At 40.3% G+C, this 19,667-nt stretch overlaps 3 protein-coding genes across 9 annotated transcripts in view; 2 read left to right on the top strand and 1 right to left on the bottom strand.

Annotated features, from left to right (window-relative positions):
- Nucleotides 1-19,667, bottom strand: part of Flo2 (flotillin-2) — a 95,289-nt gene that overhangs the window by 54,874 nt on the left and 20,748 nt on the right. The gene's annotated exons all lie outside the window — the stretch shown is intronic.
- On the top strand, nt 1,118-7,417 carry LOC117161455 (glucose dehydrogenase [FAD, quinone]). Of its 6 annotated transcripts, none has more exons than XM_076617787.1 (5): nt 1,249-1,431; nt 2,101-2,177; nt 2,609-3,197; nt 3,376-3,559; nt 4,613-7,417. In XM_076617787.1, the coding sequence occupies exons 3-5, from the start codon at nt 2,793-2,795 to the stop codon at nt 5,917-5,919; spliced, it is 1,896 nt and encodes a 631-aa protein (XP_076473902.1). In that variant the 5' UTR covers nt 1,249-1,431; nt 2,101-2,177; nt 2,609-2,792; the 3' UTR covers nt 5,920-7,417. The 6 variants fall into 6 exon arrangements, with proteins under 6 accessions (XP_076473903.1, XP_076473902.1, XP_076473899.1 ...); XM_076617784.1 differs by lacking the exon at nt 2,101-2,177 and adding an exon at nt 1,722-2,075; XM_076617785.1 differs by lacking the exons at nt 1,249-1,431; nt 2,101-2,177 and adding exons at nt 1,438-1,568; nt 1,722-2,075.
- Nucleotides 12,523-18,829, top strand: LOC117161458 (glucose dehydrogenase [FAD, quinone]). The gene is made up of 4 exons (XM_033343014.2): nt 12,523-12,985; nt 13,815-14,036; nt 14,376-14,689; nt 15,026-18,829. Exons 2-4 carry the CDS (start codon nt 13,899-13,901, stop codon nt 16,437-16,439), a joined length of 1,866 nt encoding a protein of 621 aa, XP_033198905.1. The 5' UTR covers nt 12,523-12,985; nt 13,815-13,898; the 3' UTR covers nt 16,440-18,829.

Genomic DNA, 19,667 nt, shown 5'->3' with positions numbered 1-19,667 from the left:
AATGCGGCGATGACCACGACCGAAAGCCGAGGAGCAAGGGATAATCAAACAGAAAGAGAAGGAGAAAGCGTGCGAAAAATGCAAAGCTGTCGTTCGTTCTCCGGATCTTCGTCTTTTAGTCCACTAATATGCCACGAAAAATCGATCAAACGCGAATAAAAATGCTACTTGAGATTGCTGTTTGATAAATACACGCATAGATTATTTATCGCGTGGTAAACATTTTTGAATCTATTTTTATTCGCGTTCGTTTCGCTTTCAAAAGCGATTTATGAGAACGTTGCGGTATTAAAATTCACGCAGAGACGATCGATCAACGGTATAAAAGTAGAACTGTTTAATCAGAGATTTCTTCATAACGAACCTAATGTTTATTCCAATGAATTTTATTTCCATATTCCCATAACGCAATTATATAGTTAGTTATCTTTATCCATGTCGTGCATGTCGTTTTTACATTATTCACCTATGATATAAAAAAGAAGAATGTAAAACGGGTCACGATTCAAACGATATTATGCATGCTAATTTGCAAATATGATTACATCTCGTTAAACAAAGCGTATGTAGTACGTATACAGCGTGGCATAACGATCTTTTCGACGAGCAATAACTTATTTCGTGGGAAGTCCCCGTAATCAAATGTCCACTAAAAATACTTGTCACCGTTGATCGTTTACGAAAGCGAAAATCAAGTTTCGGTAACTTATCTTAGTCTCGGCAGTATCTTTGAACGATCGAATGAAACCGTCGTATGATTCACGAACGCCAATTTTTCAAATTAGATTTTTAAAAATCTGAAAATTGATAAAATTATACAACACAAGACGCTCTTATCTATTTTATATAGGCGTTAAAGGATCGCTTCGTTGGAAGTTAGTTTGATGAATCGACGTAGACAGATACGGTCAATTAAACCGGTACCAGTATATCATAAATGGTAAGACTCCTAATGGATACAACGACTTCTGTGATTCTAGTCACATAACCATCGTTGTAGGTGAAGGTAACTGGATATTTGTGTCTCGGCGTCTAAATCGGCCAGTTATTCCACGACATCGACGCTTATTTCAGTAAAATGTTTGTAGAATGCCGGTGCATGTAACGCTGGTGTAACGATCGTGGCATCGGTCACCGATTGGCCACACATACGAAACATTTCACCCCAAGGGTCAGTAGTGGTCGGATGGTAGGACCAAAGTGGTGGTACTACGGGTACGTTTTATACGTAGAACGTGATGTTCGAGCATTCAGTCTTTCGCTTTCTCTGCGTTCGCGAGTTGCTCGATCGGCTTCCATGCATGCCTCCACGCATGGTCCACGAGGATCGTGCCTTTTTCTCAACCTCGCGGAATATACCTAGTCACGCGATCGATCGTTCGAACGATTTTCGTAGAACGACAGTAGGAATCGATAGTCCGAAATTGGAGAGTGAGTATCAAAGAAACGATGATTTAGCGATGATTTAGTGTCGTGGAAATAAAATAAAATCTACAGAACCATTGGACGAGTAAAGTTGAATGGAACAAGTGCTGCAAACGGTAGTGTCAGAAACGATGATTTATTTGGTGAACACTCTTACGTTTATACGATTATTGTCTACGTTTCGTGAAAGTAACATGATACTTTTTTTAATTTTTGAGTCATGATTAGTTAGTCGTTAAACGAACACGAAAAATACGAGAGCGATTTTTTTTAACCGCGCTTAATTCTGTTTGCAGCGTTCCATTCGACGAATCAAAACGAACTTTCTTACTATTTCCACCGACGTATAATACACTTCTCTTGTACCAAAAATACCAATCGTTACGAGCGAATGACGAGATCCGCAAAAGGAAAAGAAAGTGTATCGCGACCCTGACTGAAAATGTACGATCGGCAACGAGCGACAGGTTGCCCGTGAATAGCGATGTCACTGGACTGCATCGTTAAAAAAAAAGAAAGTTATGCAAACGCGAGATAACTTGGAATCGTTTCGCAGCGTGCTTTGCAGTTGCTTCTCGTCGAGTACTATATCGACGACTGACAGTCGGGATGACGAGTTTCGTGCCGGTGAATATAAGCCTCGTTAACATGTAAGTGAGAAACCGTGTTTCCAAGTTTCAGGTTTATTGTCTCGTGATGATACGAAACGCCACGAGCAGCAGTGCATAGAGCGATTAAAAAATAGTGGACACGTAAGTCGAATCGTTGAAAAAGTGTTTCTCGCGCAGGTGTAAAGTTTCAGGAGTTAATTTTACTTCCTTTATCACTGTGTATACAGAAAAATATGTCTTTTCTCGTCTTTGTGAGAAGTCTTTATGGGAAATAAATCACAAAATTCTCATCTTCCTCAAGAAGCTTACTCTTGTCAGCGAATTTTAACATATAATTAAATCAAAGATCAGGTAAAATTCTTCGCAAAATTTCCGATTGGCAAGAACGTTATTTCATCTCTTTGTAGGTTTTCTCAAGCATACGTATTAAGAAAACGTCGGTCTGTCACTCGCGAATCGGACGATTCTTTTAATTCGTCGCGAAGAATTTACTTTCCACGACTTGCAACGGAGCTTTGTATAATAACAGGGCTCGATGACATCGTTCGATTTTATTAATTTTATTATTACAGAAACAGACTTTCCACAGCGCGATCTCTTCTTTCTTCGAGAATGTTCAGAACCCTCGACGCGTAACAGAGACTCGAAGAAGAAGCAAGAAGAAAAAAAGAATTGAAACTCGAATGTTTCGTTCGAAACGTAGCTGTAATCGGGAAGATTTGGCGGAAAAAAGGTTGATAAAAAAACGGCAGAAAAATGAGTATCGTGACAGCAGCCACGTTGGCGGTAAAGGGTGCCACTGTTCTACTCGGAAAGGTGGCGATAATTCCTATTATCATAGCGGCTCTAGCATACTACAATTACGATCTGATGGATCCTGAGAATTATCCTAAAGTGACGAAGAATATAAGAAAGGAATACGATTTTGTGGTGGTAGGAGGTGGATCGGCTGGAAGCGTGGTTGTGAACAGACTTACAGAAAATCCTAAGTGGAATGTGCTGTTGTTAGAGGCTGGAGGACACGAAACCGAGATAACGGATGTCCCTATACTATCCCTTTATTTGCACAAGAGCAAAGTGGATTGGAAATATAGGACTCAGCCGCAAGATTCCGCTTGTCAAGCGATGATCGATCGACGATGCTGTTGGACCAGAGGAAAGGTTGAAACATTTTTGTAGCAAAGAAATACTCTGATTGAATATTTTATTAACGTTAGAACGTTAATTTTCTCAAAAATCTCTATTTCCGACTTTTCAGTAATTGCGAAGATGCAAAGTCGGAAACCAGTATATTTTCACGATTGAAAATATTTAATATCTCTTTTTAATGGTATTGTAGGTTTTGGGTGGCTCGAGCGTGCTTAACACGATGCTCTATATTCGAGGAAATCGACGAGATTTCGATCAGTGGGAAAGTTTCGGAAACCCTGGATGGGGTTACGAGGATGTTCTGCCTTATTTCAAAAAATCTCAAGATCAAAGAAATCCCTATTTAGCTCGCAACACTAGATACCATGCCACTGGTAAGACGCTATATTTTTAATACAAATATTTATTAACAAACAAGCAAGCTAAAAACTTGGATCTTCTTTCTTTTATATCTCGATTTAACGAATCGATGGGCATTATACGGCCAATCTTATTACGTATTACAGCCTTATACCTAAGTGATTTTTCATAAATTATTATCAGAATACATTATTAACGCATTAATGTAACACATATTATTAACAGAACAGATTCCAATCTTTACGTAAGGTGAAACGAGTATAATTGTAAAATACTATAGAAAGAAAAATTCCTCCGTTAAAAGAATACGCGTGAAAGATTACACGTTATATTTTGATCATTCGCATAAATATCACTTTCTTTACTAACAATTAGAGTGGCAACGATTAATCGTTATAGCGATAATGTCCACCAAACTGATATACGAGATCTAAGAAAAAAGTGGTTAAGTTGGTTGTGATTTTGCTCTAATGCGTCCGAGACTTCAATTCCATACGCAAGTGATTCAAATTATAATTGATCTTGCCGAGCAAGAGATTTTTAAAATACGTGCAACAATTACGATACATCAGAAGAGCGAGTCTGTTTGTAGAGAGATAACAAATTGATTTTCAATGATAACATGGCATTTGCATCGCATTACTAACGATATACAGGGTGGTTGGTAATTGGTGGTACAAGCGGAAAGGGGCTGATTCTACGCGAAAAAAGAAGTCGAAAATATAGAATAAAAATTTTTCGTTTGAGGCTTTGTTTTCGAAAAAATCGACTCTGAATTTTCGCTGGGTGCACTTTATCATGTCTCGTTATAACGGATCTCACTGTAGATCGTTGTCTCGATGGAAAAATTAAAAAAAAAAGAAAAAAAAATTAAAAAAAAATTGTTATTCTATATTTTCGACTTCTTTTTTCGCGTAGAATCACCCCCTTTCCGCTTGTACCACCAGTTACCAACCACCTTGTATATAAAATATCCATCGATCGTATTCGTGCTTCTATTCTCTTTTCTCTCAATTAAAATGAAACGATCTCTAATTCGACTAAATATTTGTCGTTTCTTCTCGAAGGAGGGTACCTGACGATTCAGGACTCGCCCTACAACACACCTCTAGGAGTGGCCTTCCTACAGGCCGGCGAAGAGATGGGCTACGACATAGTAGACGTAAACGGAGAGCAACAGACCGGCTTTGCTTTCTACCAATATACCATGCGAAGAGGAACGAGATGCAGCGCCGCGAAAGCATTCATCAGACCCATTCAGTTACGAAAAAACTTTCATCTATCCCTGTGGAGTCACGTAACCAAGGTCCTGATCGATCCACGAACGAAAAAAGCCTACGGCGTCGAGTTCATCAAAGAAGGCCGGAAAGAGGTAGTCTACGCCAGGAAGGAGGTCATTCTCTCGGCGGGTGCCATAAATTCTCCTCAGCTGTTAATGCTCTCGGGAATTGGACCTAGACAACACCTGGAAGAAGTAGGAATTACAGTGGTGTACGATTCTCCCGGAGTTGGACAGAACCTGCAGGATCACATCGCGGTTGGTGGTCTAGCTTTCTTGATCGATTACCCGATCAGTACCGTGATGACTCGCCTGGTGAACCTTAATTCCGCTCTACGGTACGCCATCACGGAAGACGGACCATTAACCACGAACGTAGGCTTAGAGTCCGTAGGTTTTATCTCGACGAAATACGCAAATCAAAGCGACGATTGGCCCGATATAGAATTCATGCTGACCTCTTCCTCCACTAGCTCCGACGGAGGCACGCACGTGAAAAATGCTCACGGACTCACGGACGATTTTTACAAGCAAGTATTCCAAAACATTAATTACCGCGACCTGTTCGGGGTGTTCCCCATGCTTCTCAGGCCTAAATCTCGCGGTTTCGTGAAACTAAAGTCGAAAAACCCTCTGGATTATCCCCTGATGTACCACAATTATTTGACCCACCCTTACGACGTGAATGTCCTGAGGGAAGGCGTGAAGGCTGCGATAGCTTTCGGAGAGACGAGCAGCATGAAAAGATTCGGTGCCAGATTCCACAATCGCGCTCTACCCAACTGTAACCACATACCTATGTTCACCGACGAATATTGGAACTGTGCCATACGACAATACACTATGACGATCTATCATATGAGCTGTACAGCGAAAATGGGTCCACCGACCGACCCCATGGCCGTCGTCGACCCCGAACTCAGAGTCTACGGTGTGACCGGGTTGAGGGTAATCGACGCGTCCATTATGCCGACGATCACCAACGGGAACATAAACGCACCGGTGATCATGATCGGAGAGAAAGGCGCGGATTTGGTTAAGAAGCAATGGCTATCACGGAGGAAGAGGGACAACGCCACGATCGTCGCAACGTGACTGGAAGAATTCTTGCCGAGAAATCAGCTTGTTCCGTCGATCGCCGAATAGATGTACTTGCCGCGTTATTTCGTAAATAAGAAATAAGAGAAAAGGGACTAGTATCGAGATCGATGTAGATCCACATAATGGAAATACCGTTCTCCGTCGATACGGCCGTTTGATTAGGCTTTTAATTTAACGATACGGAGGAACGCAAGGAGATGCGATCGTTTAATTGTCGTTAGGTTCGCTTATAAGTAATTTGTAAGTAATTTATCGATCGAGGACTCGATGACGTTAAAGGAAATGCGTATTTTATATTTTTTTCACACGACTAAAGAATAGGAAATGTGACCGTCGTAATGTACGATCGAATCGTTTCGTGGTTACCTATACTGCTAACCACGTAAACGTATCCGATGCGAACCTTTAAAATCTGAAAGTGAGAAACAAATTCGTTTTCCGTTAGCGAAAAAGGAACATATATGAAACAGATGTTCTAAAATATCAATCCTACTCTAAAATAGAGTTAAACGTTCTGAAAGAACTTTTCGATAAGCGTCCGCTCCTCGGAAATTTATGGTTTACCAATGTCTTTTTCAATCCTCTCACTTTCTTCTCTTGGGTCAGATCGAAAGTTGTCAGAAAGAGAGAAAAAAAAGAAAAAATAAAAAGATACCAGAAGTAAATTCCGTATAACAAGAACGACTTTGCTCGAGTCCAGGCTATTTAAGAATCAACAATTTTTTAAATATTTTTTTTCTACTTTTATATCCATATGTCATCGTCGTATAATTATCATCGTGTTCTCGTTTTTATTTTATTCTCTGTTACACAAGGAATAAGAAGGAAAATATTTCGCGTTTAACTGTTTTCCTACTGGAAAAATTACCGATGATTAGAGAAAGACGAAGATAAAGCATGTGACAGCTTTGGCAAACTCGTTTTAATTTTTAAAATTCCCGTATTACAACATAATCGATAAGCAGCATTTACACGTGCTCGATCACCCAATGAACTACTTACTTATGCAACATGATGTATGACCCGCCCCTTTATACAGGGTGTGGTGATATTTCTCTGGGTTTAATCGAGAAGCTATAAAGTCGTGAACGAACGTCGGTCAACGTAAGCGAGAATCAACGATCTGTTGATGCCTAGAATGTAGATTTAACGAATTAAATAAATAAGGTAGTCGGTACCAACGATCTATTACATAATATTGTGATCTACTTTCGACTCGAATAACTATGATGCGAATAATGCGAAACGCGAGTACGTTTTATTTCAATTTTAAATACCGAAGGTTCTGCTTCTGGAAAGATACTGTAAGAAGCAAGCGAGGTATCCGAAGGAGACTTCTAGGTAGGTTTGTAAAATCGAGACTAACTATTTAATTTGTTACAGATGATATACATATGTAGAAAGAAATAGATAAATGCTAATTCGAATAATTTATACGTAGCTACAACATTCGTAACTAACTTATTCGTAAATTAAAGAAACGAATGCGCTACCTGTGACCAAATAATATTTATTTTCCTATATCATGATATAAATGTCGTTACCATTAGAACTTGTTGATTTTGTAAATAATTAATACCGTTATTTATTAATATCGTCAAATTCACCGTATACAATATGTACATATTTTAGCCGTTGTCGATGTTCCGAAAGCTCGAAAACTAGAATAATAGTAATAGTAGAAATAGTGGGAATATTTAAGTTACGTTAAGTTAATCAATTATAGTTAATTAATGGCTGCAACGGGTAGCCACCCTTAGTTTCCAGTGAAGCATTTTTTTTTTATCAGAATCTACGTTTCATTCTCATAGCATGAAATTTCTGTAACGACACGAGAGTATGTACTACCGAATTATACGAAAGTTAATGTACTTGGACCTGATTAATCGGTACGTCAATTCTATAGTACTTTTGATAGCCACTGTAGCATTAAGTAGGGTTTTTTGAACGTTAGTCTTTTTGCAAAATTTACCGAGCCTGGCAATTTCAAAGGTAAATGTACAAAGTAAATACACTTGCAATTAGTCACCGTGAAAGGTAACCGTTCTATAATTTATTGTATCAAAAAATATGAATGAAATAAATATAGACACGAGACAAATATGTTTATTCAGAGGCGACAGACCTCGAAATAGAAGCTTTACTTTCAACTACCTTACAAATTATCCTGCAAAGAAATATCTTACAATACCGTGTTTGATGGAATGATGGAACATCGCATTCATCGGTCAATTGCGGAATATGAACTGGATCGTAAACAATTTTTCCATCGCTGAAATGCGATAGCCGAATTACATTGCCAGTTACATACCTCTTAAACGTCCTTGAACGTATGCTAGACGAATGAAAGTACACTTCTCTTGCAATGCGTTACGTAAATCACACAACGATAATAAGAGATTCTAACGATTTTTTCCTCTTTTCGATAAAACACGTGCTCTTCTTGCGTGCGTTACCTGTAACATCCAAAGTAACGTCAAACGTATGTACCTACGTGTTAAATAATGTTCGTTCTTCTAAATCGGCGCTGTATTTGCATAAATTTGTAGCCAAGATGGTTAAAAAATATTTGACGAACGCGTGAATATCCTTAAAGGAAGAAAAAAGTATCAGTTAATCGCTCGAGAAATGGAATTTTCAGGCAATTCGACGTCTGAATGGCAAAAAACGATCGATTAAGAGAGATGGCAAATTATTCGAGATTGCCTAAATCTCCATTAATTTTTCAAAATCGTCCAGAACGATTTTTACGAGAATTCTTGTAGATTATGCAACGATAATTTCGACGAAATTTCAAAACAGTTTTACGCAACTAATCATTCTTCCTTTATGGGTTTCTGAGATCGTCGAAAATATTGCGCAATTGGTGCCTTGTTGCGTGCCCAGTGAAACAAGTGGATACAATGGTTCGTAAATAGTCTACGTATAGTCATGGAATTGTCAGTGTTAACGTCGGTCAAACTGCTGACTAAAGGATTATTATTTAACGCGTAATTGCAGCCATGAAACTTCAACGAGGCTGAAGAAAAGTAAAACGCACATGCACGTGATGCACGTCACGTAGGTACGCAGCGATCTCTGAACGCGAGATCCTGAAAGAGAATAAGATTCGCTGTGTACGCTCCTCCGAGCTCTTCTTAACCGATAAAGAAGTAAAAATAAATTTCACTTGGCGTATAAAAGTTTTTCGAAAGAAAAACGTCTTTTAAAATATTTGCAACTTGATCGAAGAAATAAAAGGAACGTATAAAAACGTTTTTCAGATGATTTAACGGTAAAATATCTCGGACATTTTGCAAGACAGATAACTGCGTTAACACGTCGAGATGTGCCGAACTTTCTCGCATGGCACGTGCGTTACGAGTAGATTGCGTTGAACTTTCCGAAAGAAAGATATTTGAAACGGTTGCTTTTATCGAAATGTCTCTCCCAGAGACGCTTCGAAATTTTAGATAAGCCATTTGGTAATCGCGAAAGACTGGAATTTCTACGTATACAAAGTGTTCGATCAATCGTGATACAATCGGAAAAAGGGGAATTCTACGTGAAAAGATAAGCCAAAAATATAAAATAAGATTCATCCGTATGACGCTTCGTTTACGAGAGAATAAAATTTTCGTTTATTCGCTAATTAGCCAATACTAATTCGCATAAATTTTCAAATTTGATTTTATCACAGACAAAATTGTATTTTATACTTCCGCACAGTGAACTCATTGCCGATTACGATTGGTGATAATCGCTGGAGCATCCTGTATAAATGAACAGGCAACGCGATGACTCGTCAAATATAGCTATAAAGAGAAATAAAACCTTCTAAACCCAAACGCAGAAATTATACCGAATTTAGACAAAATCAATTTATCAGCGGAAAAATCGAAGCATCATTTTTTACCTTTTAATTTTAAGCGTAATTTCGCCACATAATTCATCGATTGTACTACCATATGCATACATTCACGTATTAAATTACACGTATTAAATGCTGCGTGTGTCGAACTAAAAAGAAACCAATTAAATAAATAAATCTAGAACGCAGTTGTGGCAGAAAATCGCGTAACAACTTGAACAAAGCTATTCAAAGAAAGTAGTACACATTGGAATAACTTTCGGGGACATTCGCGTCAAGCTGCTTTCAATGGCGCTACATTGTTTTCAGCGAACATGCCAACCACCGAAAGTTTGTAAAATGTAACGCCGATTGCGATCGCGAACGATAAAATTACGAATTAAAACGCATACGCAGCCGAAGAATTTTACGTTTCAGCGACGAGACAAAAACGACGAGAAATCGTAATTTCCTCGCTCTAATTAATAAAGTCTGAGGAAATCGAAAAGGTTGCGTCACGTTTAACCCACGATACAGCAAAAATGTACGTTCACGAGAAACGCAAGCATAGGTAGTAACGATAATCTGTCACGCGCCATCTAGTATCGTAGTTTGAAATTTTTAACAGGACACTCTATGTTACTTCGACGAGAATCGAATCGCGAATGACAGGGCGAAATAGATTGGACCAAGTGTTGAAATACAACGATATCAATCGCATACAGATGAGATGATTGATCGAACGGATTCTTCCCTTCGTTGCCCAGAGATATCCCTACTAGCGTGCGTTCGTGAGATGTACCAGCGCATGCATGAATTCGAGAATTCGGCGGAAGAAGCGTAAGGATATGGATGGAACATTGGGCACGTCGAGAAGTTACTAGAAGGTTCCGTGGCACGTGTGACGCCACACAGACACCTACACAGGTCACACTCGCTACTGCATAGAGAGTGGGGTTCACAACCTTTTCAAGGGCCATGGGTCACTAAGTCAATCGGACTGACTAGTCCGAGAATAACTAGCCAACTATCTACATTCCACAACACACTTATATTTCTTGTAATAATTGTTTAATAAATATCACATAATATTATTTCAACACAGACATTGTGTCTTCCACGGATTATTAATCTTAATTCCGAGATTAAATTCTAACGCCAAGATTCGGATGATTTCATCGTTACTTACACAATACGGACACTGTCGATATTTTCGCAGTGAAAAGACGAGATATTACGTCTCTTTTTAATGGCAGCATTCGTATGAATACCTCTATTTGTTGTTTTCCGGATAAACGTTTTAAGGATTTGTATTTTCATACAGTTATCAATTCTGAAACGAATGATATAAAAATTCTTAGATCGAGTAATAAGCTCATTCGCGTTTTCATAAAACAACAGGCCAAGTCTTATCATTTACTCTAATTTACTCGATAATTTTATAATTTAGTCATTCGTCTCGGTAACGAATCTCGGCAACGGTATCTCGCAACGCTAAACGCTCGTGTTACGTTCGAAAATTTTAGAATTAGTAACGATGATGTCGAACGAGTGAAGCGATGCGGAAGTGGCGAACGAGGCCATTCGGAGTAGGAGGAGGAAGACCGAGGTTTCTTTCACCGCAATTTTCGATCGAAGGCCAAGGTTAACTGGAAAAACGGAGCGAGTCAGAAGACGCGAACTAGAAACGATGCACGAGCGACCGAATTCGATGCACAAAAGCGTCAACCATCCTGAATGGCACGCGGACCGTAGAAGACGAGAGAAAGTATCCGCGTGGTTCGATGCGAGATTCCGTGGCTTCCGTCACGGAGGCAAAGAGAAAGACTCACGACCCGACACGCGTACAAAGACTCTTAATTCGGTTCCCTTTATGGCGAACGTTGGAACGATTCCATAATGATGCAGTTCTGTTTGGAGAAATTAGATTTTACCGGGCAACGAAACGGACGAAAATATTTTGCAAATGATCGGACAAACGAAAATAACTAGAAAATACGAGATTACAAACGAAATCTTAGCGAGATACGTATAACGATCTGGCTGTGCTCCCTTTCTCTCTCTCTCTCTCTCTTTCTCTCTCGCTCTCTCTCTCTCTCTCGCTCTCTATCTCTCTCATTTGGAAAGTACACGTATAATTTTCCTACATTTAAAAATACTTATAATTTGTATTATTCGTATATTGCTGTACTTAATTAGCCTTAATTACGAGCTTATCGGTTTCGTACCACTTTGAAAAACTTTCCATTATTTCTGACGGCTTGGGATGGCTTTCGTCAGATACGTAGGTACACTCTTTAGTTAATATACCGCACTTTCGGTATTGTTTTAAATCGATGGAATAGGTCCAAGTGTATTTTTGTGACTTTAATAAAGAATTAAATAAATCAAAATATTTTCCCTTCGCTATGTATTAAAAGTTTCTTTGTACTCGTAATTCGCGATAGCTGAGCCTCGACATTCCGAAGCTCTTCTCATATTTCTTTCCTCTCATCTATATATCATAGAACAAATTTTCTTAAGATACGGTTCACACGCTCAGAGATTAGATGGAAGGAGAATAAATGAAAATGGAAAAGAGCCGTAGATAGATTAGCGAACAAAAGGAAAAAAGGGCGATCGCGTAATCTAGATGGAGAAGCGCAGCGGAAAAGACCGGCCACGCAAACCAGCGAACAAACGGTACGGGCTCAGGACGTGATTTCAGGAGGCCTCGGGAAAGGAGGCGCCTCTCGCCACGTTTGGTTTTCACTCTCGGCACTCGGTGTTCGAGTCAGTGCCGCTGGTGCTGTGTTTTCTCGCTGCCATTTGCCGGCACACGTTCGTCGTATACACGAATCGCCAAGCGTTTTAAACTTTTCCGCGTGCACAAGCTCGAAAGCTTGCTCGAGAAAGCTGGTGGTGTCATGAAAAAGTGCAACACGTAGAACGAGGACGAACAAATGTGACCGTATAAAATATCCGGGCAATCGACATTGACAAAATGGTTTAAAACGGTTGAAAAGTTATTTACAATAGTGGTCGCTACTTGTAATAGTGAATGTTAAAAAGTTTAAATTTACAGCGATTGGAATGTCGTGATTGAACGTTATTCGAATATGTAATATATGAAAAAGGAAGGAACGAAGATATTATACTTTCCACAGTGGCAAATATGTTTTAACGAAACAAGGAAAAAAGGGAACAGCATAAATTTATTTGTTCGGAAATTCAATCCAATTACGATAACCGGTATGATAAATGACACGTTCGCGGCTATTAACGAAGAGTTATTTAAACAATTTGCTTTTAATTGGAAGTAATCTTATATTTCTGCTTATTAGCAACCTCTGTATAATTTAATATTCCGTTCGTTATTCGAATAAATATTCATATGATTTTCTAACTGAGAATTATTTGGCGCGCGCAATTTTTTTCATCCGTTTCGTGATCGTTACAATGATAGAAACTAGTATAGACTATGTTGCGTCGGGCAACACTCTACGCAAACCAGGCCACACACCGCGGACGAAATGACAGCTAGATTTTTTTTTTGTGTTTTTATTCGTTTATTAAAATTACAATCAATTCTCGCGGACAGCTAGATGTCTTCGAATCCTTACTGCGTACCCTTCGTAAATCTCAGGAATTTCCTAGTCGAGATCCTTCGAACCGAACAGATATTCTTTCGCTGAATTGTTTCCTAAAGTTTATTGTTCACCACGGGTTGACACGGGAAAGTTGCCTTTTCTCACGTATGAAGGCCTTCCACTAGCAACTTTATCTCGAGAGCGATTAGCATCCTTTCTCACCCACCACTATAGCAAATAACCAAGTAACAACGAAGCCTATTTCTCTCGCTCTCTTAGCCAAAATCGTCACCAACAAATCCGATGATCCCGTGCGCTAAACACAGCCATCCCTAGTTTTCCTCCGCCACAGCATCATCGCCGAACTTTACTGATTTTCCATCTTTCAAACAGTCAACATCGTGCTTGCACCGTTGGCGTGCTTCCTCGCGATCGCGTCTCTCCGCGAGTGGTCGAAACAGACTACTACAATTAAATTTTGTAAATTTTAGATAATTTGGCGTTCGTGGAAGTTTCGAGCGCCACATCAGTCTCGCCGAATAGACGTGGTTCTCACGAGGTGGAATTAAGTGGAAATGGCAATAGGGGTAACTACTTTGCTAGGTACTGCATCGGTCCTCGGATTCAGCCTGATTCCTCTCCTAGCGATCGGCTTCTCCGTATTTCGCTACAACCAAGCGGATCCAGAATCTCATCCGACCGATACCCACCAGGTATTTTTCGAATGTTAATATACGTAAACCATACAAAACGCTTTTGTAGGATCATAAATGCACGCGAGTGACGCAAAGAGAGTTCGTTGTTATATATCAGTTATAAAACTGTTCCCTTCAGTACCATTATTTTCATCGAACTGTTCGTTAAGCAGAAATCCATAGTCGTCGTTACCGACAGTCGGCAAAACAGACACATAGATCTTTAAACCTGAGTCGAGTCGCTTTCGATTCACCGTTTCGAACAAATTCCAAAAGTTCCAAGATATCGCTTTTCAAATCGATCAAGTATCGTACGAACGTTGCTTGCACACGATTAACTTATGTTTTTCGTTTCAGCTTCTACGAATGTACGATTTCATAGTGATCGGTGGAGGAAGCGCGGGTGCGGTGATAGCATCGAGATTGTCAGAGGTATCGAATTGGACTGTGTTGCTCGTGGAAGCGGGCGGTGACGAAAATGAAATTTCGGACGTCCCTGTATTGGCTGCGTATAGTCAGTTCTCGGAAATGGATTGGAAATACCAAACTTCGCCACCGACCGTTTCGGCTTATTGCCTCGCCATGATCGGCGATAGATGCAACTGGCCACGTGGAAAGGTGCTTGGTGGCAGCAGCGTGTTGAACGCCATGATTTATGTCCGGGGTAATCGGTAATTCAGGATCGATTAATCGAATCTTTGATTTCTTTTTCAAAAGTGGACAACGTAGTTCAATAGTGGTGGATTTTCTAGTTATCTCGTTTAACGATCGATTACGCGAGGCATAAAAAGGAAAAAGAATCAATATGAAAGAAAAATATAAAAAGTACATTATCGGAATCTAAAAGAAAATTGTGACGGAAGTTTGTATCTTATAAATTTATACATGAGCTTAAATATAACAAGTTTACGCGTAGACAGGAGTAACAGAGAGATATTTTAATTTCGTTTGTCGTCGCGCCCCGCGTTTCCCGTCATCTTTCGCCATAACGATCTTAATTATTTCAGCCGTGACTACGACAATTGGGCCAGACTGGGCAACGTCGGCTGGAGTTACGACGAGGTTCTGCCGTACTTCCTGAAATCCGAGGACAACCGCAATCCCTACCTCGCAAGGACGCCCTATCATGCCATGGGTGGTTACCTGACCGTGCAAGAGTCTCCGTGGAGAACACCGTTATCGATCGCGTTTTTGCAAGCTGGTCAGGAGCTTGGCTATGAGAATCGAGACATAAACGGCGCGCGTCAGACCGGTTTCATGTTAACCCAGTCAACGATACGTCGAGGCAGTCGTTGCTCCACCGCGAAAGCGTTCTTGAGACCGGTGAAGCACAGGCAGAATCTCCATATAGCGATGAACTCGCAAGCGTTGAGGGTGGTGTTCAACGACGACAAGAGAGCCACCGGTATCGAGATCCTTAGGGGTGGTCGTCAGCAAGTAATAAGAGTCAGACGGGAGATCGTTTTATCGGCTGGCACGATCAACTCGGCCCAACTGCTGATGTTATCCGGAATCGGGCCTAGAGAACACTTGGCGGAGTTCGATATACCCGTGATATCGGATTTGAGAGTCGGCGACAATCTTCAGGACCATGTGGGTCTTGGTGGACTGACGTTCGTAGTCAACGAACCAATCAGCCTTAAGAAGGACCGTTATCAAACCATTCCCGTGATGCTGGAGTACGTTTTAAACGAAAGGGGTCCGATGACCAATCCCGGAATAGAAGGATTGGCCTTCGTCAACACCAGATACGCGAACAAATCGGACGACTATCCCGATGTTCAGTTCCATTTCGGCCCAAGTTCTGTCAATTCCGACGGTGGAGATCAGATTAAGAAGATCTTAGGTCTGCGAGATAGAGTGTACAATACCATGTACAAACCGCTGACTCACGCTGAAACCTGGTCCATTCTGCCGCTTCTATTGAGACCCAGAAGTTCCGGTTGGCTGCGCTTAAAGAGCAAGAACCCATTAGTATATCCAGATATTAATCCGAATTATTTCACCCACAAAGAGGACATGGACGTTCTTATCGATGGCATAAGGATCGCGTTACAGTTATCCAACACGACGGCCTTTCAGAGATTCGGTTCCAGGCCACACACTATCCGTATGCCTGGATGCCACAGGTATCTATTCGACACTTACGATTATTGGGAATGCGCGATTCGACATTTCACTTTTACGATTTATCATCCCACCGGAACCTGCAAAATGGGTCCAAAGAGCGACTCTACGGCTGTCGTGGATCCGAGATTAAGAGTGTACGGGGTGAAAGGGTTGAGAGTGGCAGACGCGTCGATCATGCCCACGATCGTCAGTGGAAATCCGAACGCTCCTACTATTATGATCGGTGAAAAGGCAAGCGATATTATCAAGGAGGACTGGATGTACAAGAGAGAACGATACGTGGGAAGGTAGTCAACACAGGAAGGATCAACGACCGTTTGAAACGATTTCCGTTGTTTAAAATGCTTAGAACGTGAAAACGCGATTAACGGAGTAACGCTTCTTCGCAGAAAAAGATGTTTCTCCCAGCTCGGTTTGCTGGAAAATCAGCGATACTCGCCTCCAAACGCGTAAGAAAGCACTAAACGCATGTATTTTTCACAACGACTTAACTTTCAAGGACGACTTGCGGGAAAACTCATAACGAAAGCCACCAATGATACCAAACCGTTACACCTGTACCTCATCTCCAAGAGATATAATTACTCTCGGATAAACCAAACAAACGTACCTTGCTACCTAACAAAATAGCTTTATACCTTTCCGCGTTTATCAGTAATATTTATCGGTAAATCTTTATTTATTTCCTATTAATATAAACAATTTGTAAATATATTCTCTATTCGGAAAGAATAATTTAAATGTGCCATTTCTCACAGAAATACAGACGTTCGACGAGAGCAGCAAACCTCGTATAATAATACAATATTAAGGGTAATTAGTTACCTATAAAAATATAGGAATTGTGTATATAAAGGGCGGTAGATTAGAAAAAGCTAGATTACAACATTAATAGATACAGGATACTTTACATATGTAAATAAAACAAACATAGTTTTTTATATGTCGGAGATGAAAGGACAGCGGGACTTTCCGTCTGGAATGTTGGGAAAAAGCCCAATACCCTAGTCCAGACTTTTACTATAGCTACACTTAAGCAATAAAAATAAGAAATAGTTTTAATGTTCCAATCTGGCTTTGTGACGATGGGTTCGAGCTCGAGGTGACATAGTGGATCACTAGACGTAGCCACGGTCACCGGAGGGACGCGTACCTGACAGAGGTATGAAATGATTATATGGCTCTCCTTAAAAACAAAGATTGACAAAAATATATAAGGACAGTTCCACTTGGATTTTTTTTCGCTCTCCCTCTTTCTTTGGCTTGGAGTTCTTGCAGATAAGTTACTTGTACGTGGAGTCATACGTGGATCAGATCGCATTCGTCATCCCGTTGACCGTGGATTCGTTAACGAACCTGAAGCCATTGTCACTAGCTTCGCGAGTGCCTAATCGCCGTGATTAACTGTTAATATTGTAACAACCCCGTTATTGCAATAAACTACACCTGTGTTGTACGGTATCAATGGCTAATTCCCGCGAAGATACATCCGACGCCCACAATCTTACTCCCAGTGGTAATCCGACATATATTATTATTTATATATTGTGGTATTAAAGATAAAGAACTGCGATATAAAAATACCATATTATGCAAGAATTATATGTATAAAAGAACAGAGACTCAATATAACGGAACATATATGTCGGGTAAACATTAGAATTTAGGGTGCGTAACAATTCTTCGTTTGGATTAGCCATCGTTTTACAAAACAGAGATTATATTTACGCATATATACAAGACTTTACAAAGTATAATAAATGTTGAGTTTAACGAATAATAAGATTAACAAATAATAAGTTTAACGAATGATAAGATTAACGAATAATAAGTTTAACGAACAATAAGATTAACGAATAATATGTTTTACGAATAATAAGTTTAACGAATAATGAGTTTAATGAACGCTATTAACAATGTTCTTGGGTTCAAACGAATCCACGGTCAACGGGATAACTCTTTACTATGCGTAGAATAATTTTAGGCACAAAAATACGATTGACGAGACGCTCGGTAAAACTGCTCGATGCGTCACTCTCCAAGGCGATCGCACGAATAATAATATGATGGAAATTTTCCTCGCTGTACGATTGCATTTGTTTGTTATATGCTCGTTGGAAGCATCGAGAAGGTTCCAATCGCCGTTGCTAGACAGTTTCTGCCTAAAGTTTGATACATACTCGTTGAAAGCATCGAGAAAGTTCCAAACGCCGTTGCTAGGCAGTTTCTGTCTGGAGTTTGATTATTAATATAACGTGTGTCCCATTATATCGGCACCTCCGAGGTACAATCCCATGTGGCCAGGCCCGTTCTTGAGGCCGTATGCCGCCACAACCACATTTCTAGGGAGAACCATACAACCACTACACACCTCCGTCAGGCAAAACGTTCATCCCGTGACCGTGGCTACGTTCGGCGACCAGTTATCAATCTCGAGCCGAATTTCGCTATCACAAATCTCGAACAATTACAATCAGATCGAACGACAACAATTGCTTAATTACAGCTATGATAAAATCTAGGCTAAAGCATTAGAGGACTTTCCCAAAATTGCAAAGGGAAGGCTGCTCCGGTTTTCCTTCCATCTCTGACATATATATATATATACTCCCCATTTATATCGCTTTATTTATATCATATCATCTACGGAATGTAAATAAAGCTCTGTATTTTAAGTCGTTTCTTAACCGCTATCATCTTTCTAACCTAACTCGCGCTATGTCTCGCATCAGCGAGCAAGGACAATGATCTCTGTTCGAATTTGAAATGAAAAGCAAGAAAATCACACGAATCGCGTCAATCGCGACTTTAGAAATTTTAGTTGATCAATTTTATTTGTATGCCGCCTATCTACGCGCATCGATCGAATATTTTCACATCACCTCATCGATCTATCCAGTGATTTTTGTCTTTATCTAATTGCTCTCACGGAGGATACCTGGATCGCGAGACGAGAGCGTGTAATGCGAACTCGGAAGAACGTGGATCGTGGGCGAACTTTCGTTTCACGAGCGAATCGCTTTACGTAACCAGGTTCCGTGCCAAAAGTTTCGTTGTAGAATACGAATTCTCCCGTTGCTTTCTGCATCGCGTTTCCGCTTCCTAGTTTCCTGGCGCGCGTTGAATTAGGCAGAATCTTCGTTATTTTTATGCGAATCTCGCTCGTCGTTGCGCTGAACGAGCACCTTGCAATTAACCTCTTGTTGCCTTACCATTTGCTTTAAAACGCACGCACTCGTTCGGGCTACGCCTCGACTCTATGTACTCGAGCCCATCCAGAGATAAACGGTCTGTGTAATTCAATTTGACGATCGTACTCCGAACACTCTGTATGATACCCGTTTAAAATTCCCATTCGAAATAACGTTCATAGTCCACCTTCTTTCTTTCACCCTACTACTGTGCCTATGTATCGTTAGCTCAACTAGGATAATCGTTTCCGGAAAAAGGGCTCATAAACCGAAGAGACAAATCGAGTAAATCGGATCGCAAGTTTTCGTGGTTGCCACAATTGCACGC

This window comes from Bombus vancouverensis, chromosome 4 (assembly GCF_051014615.1).
Source record: "Bombus vancouverensis nearcticus chromosome 4, iyBomVanc1_principal, whole genome shotgun sequence".
Taxonomy (NCBI): Eukaryota; Metazoa; Arthropoda; class Insecta; order Hymenoptera; family Apidae; genus Bombus; species Bombus vancouverensis.
Note: the sequence above shows the minus strand (reverse complement) of the source record. Positions and strands in the feature narration are given on the sequence as shown.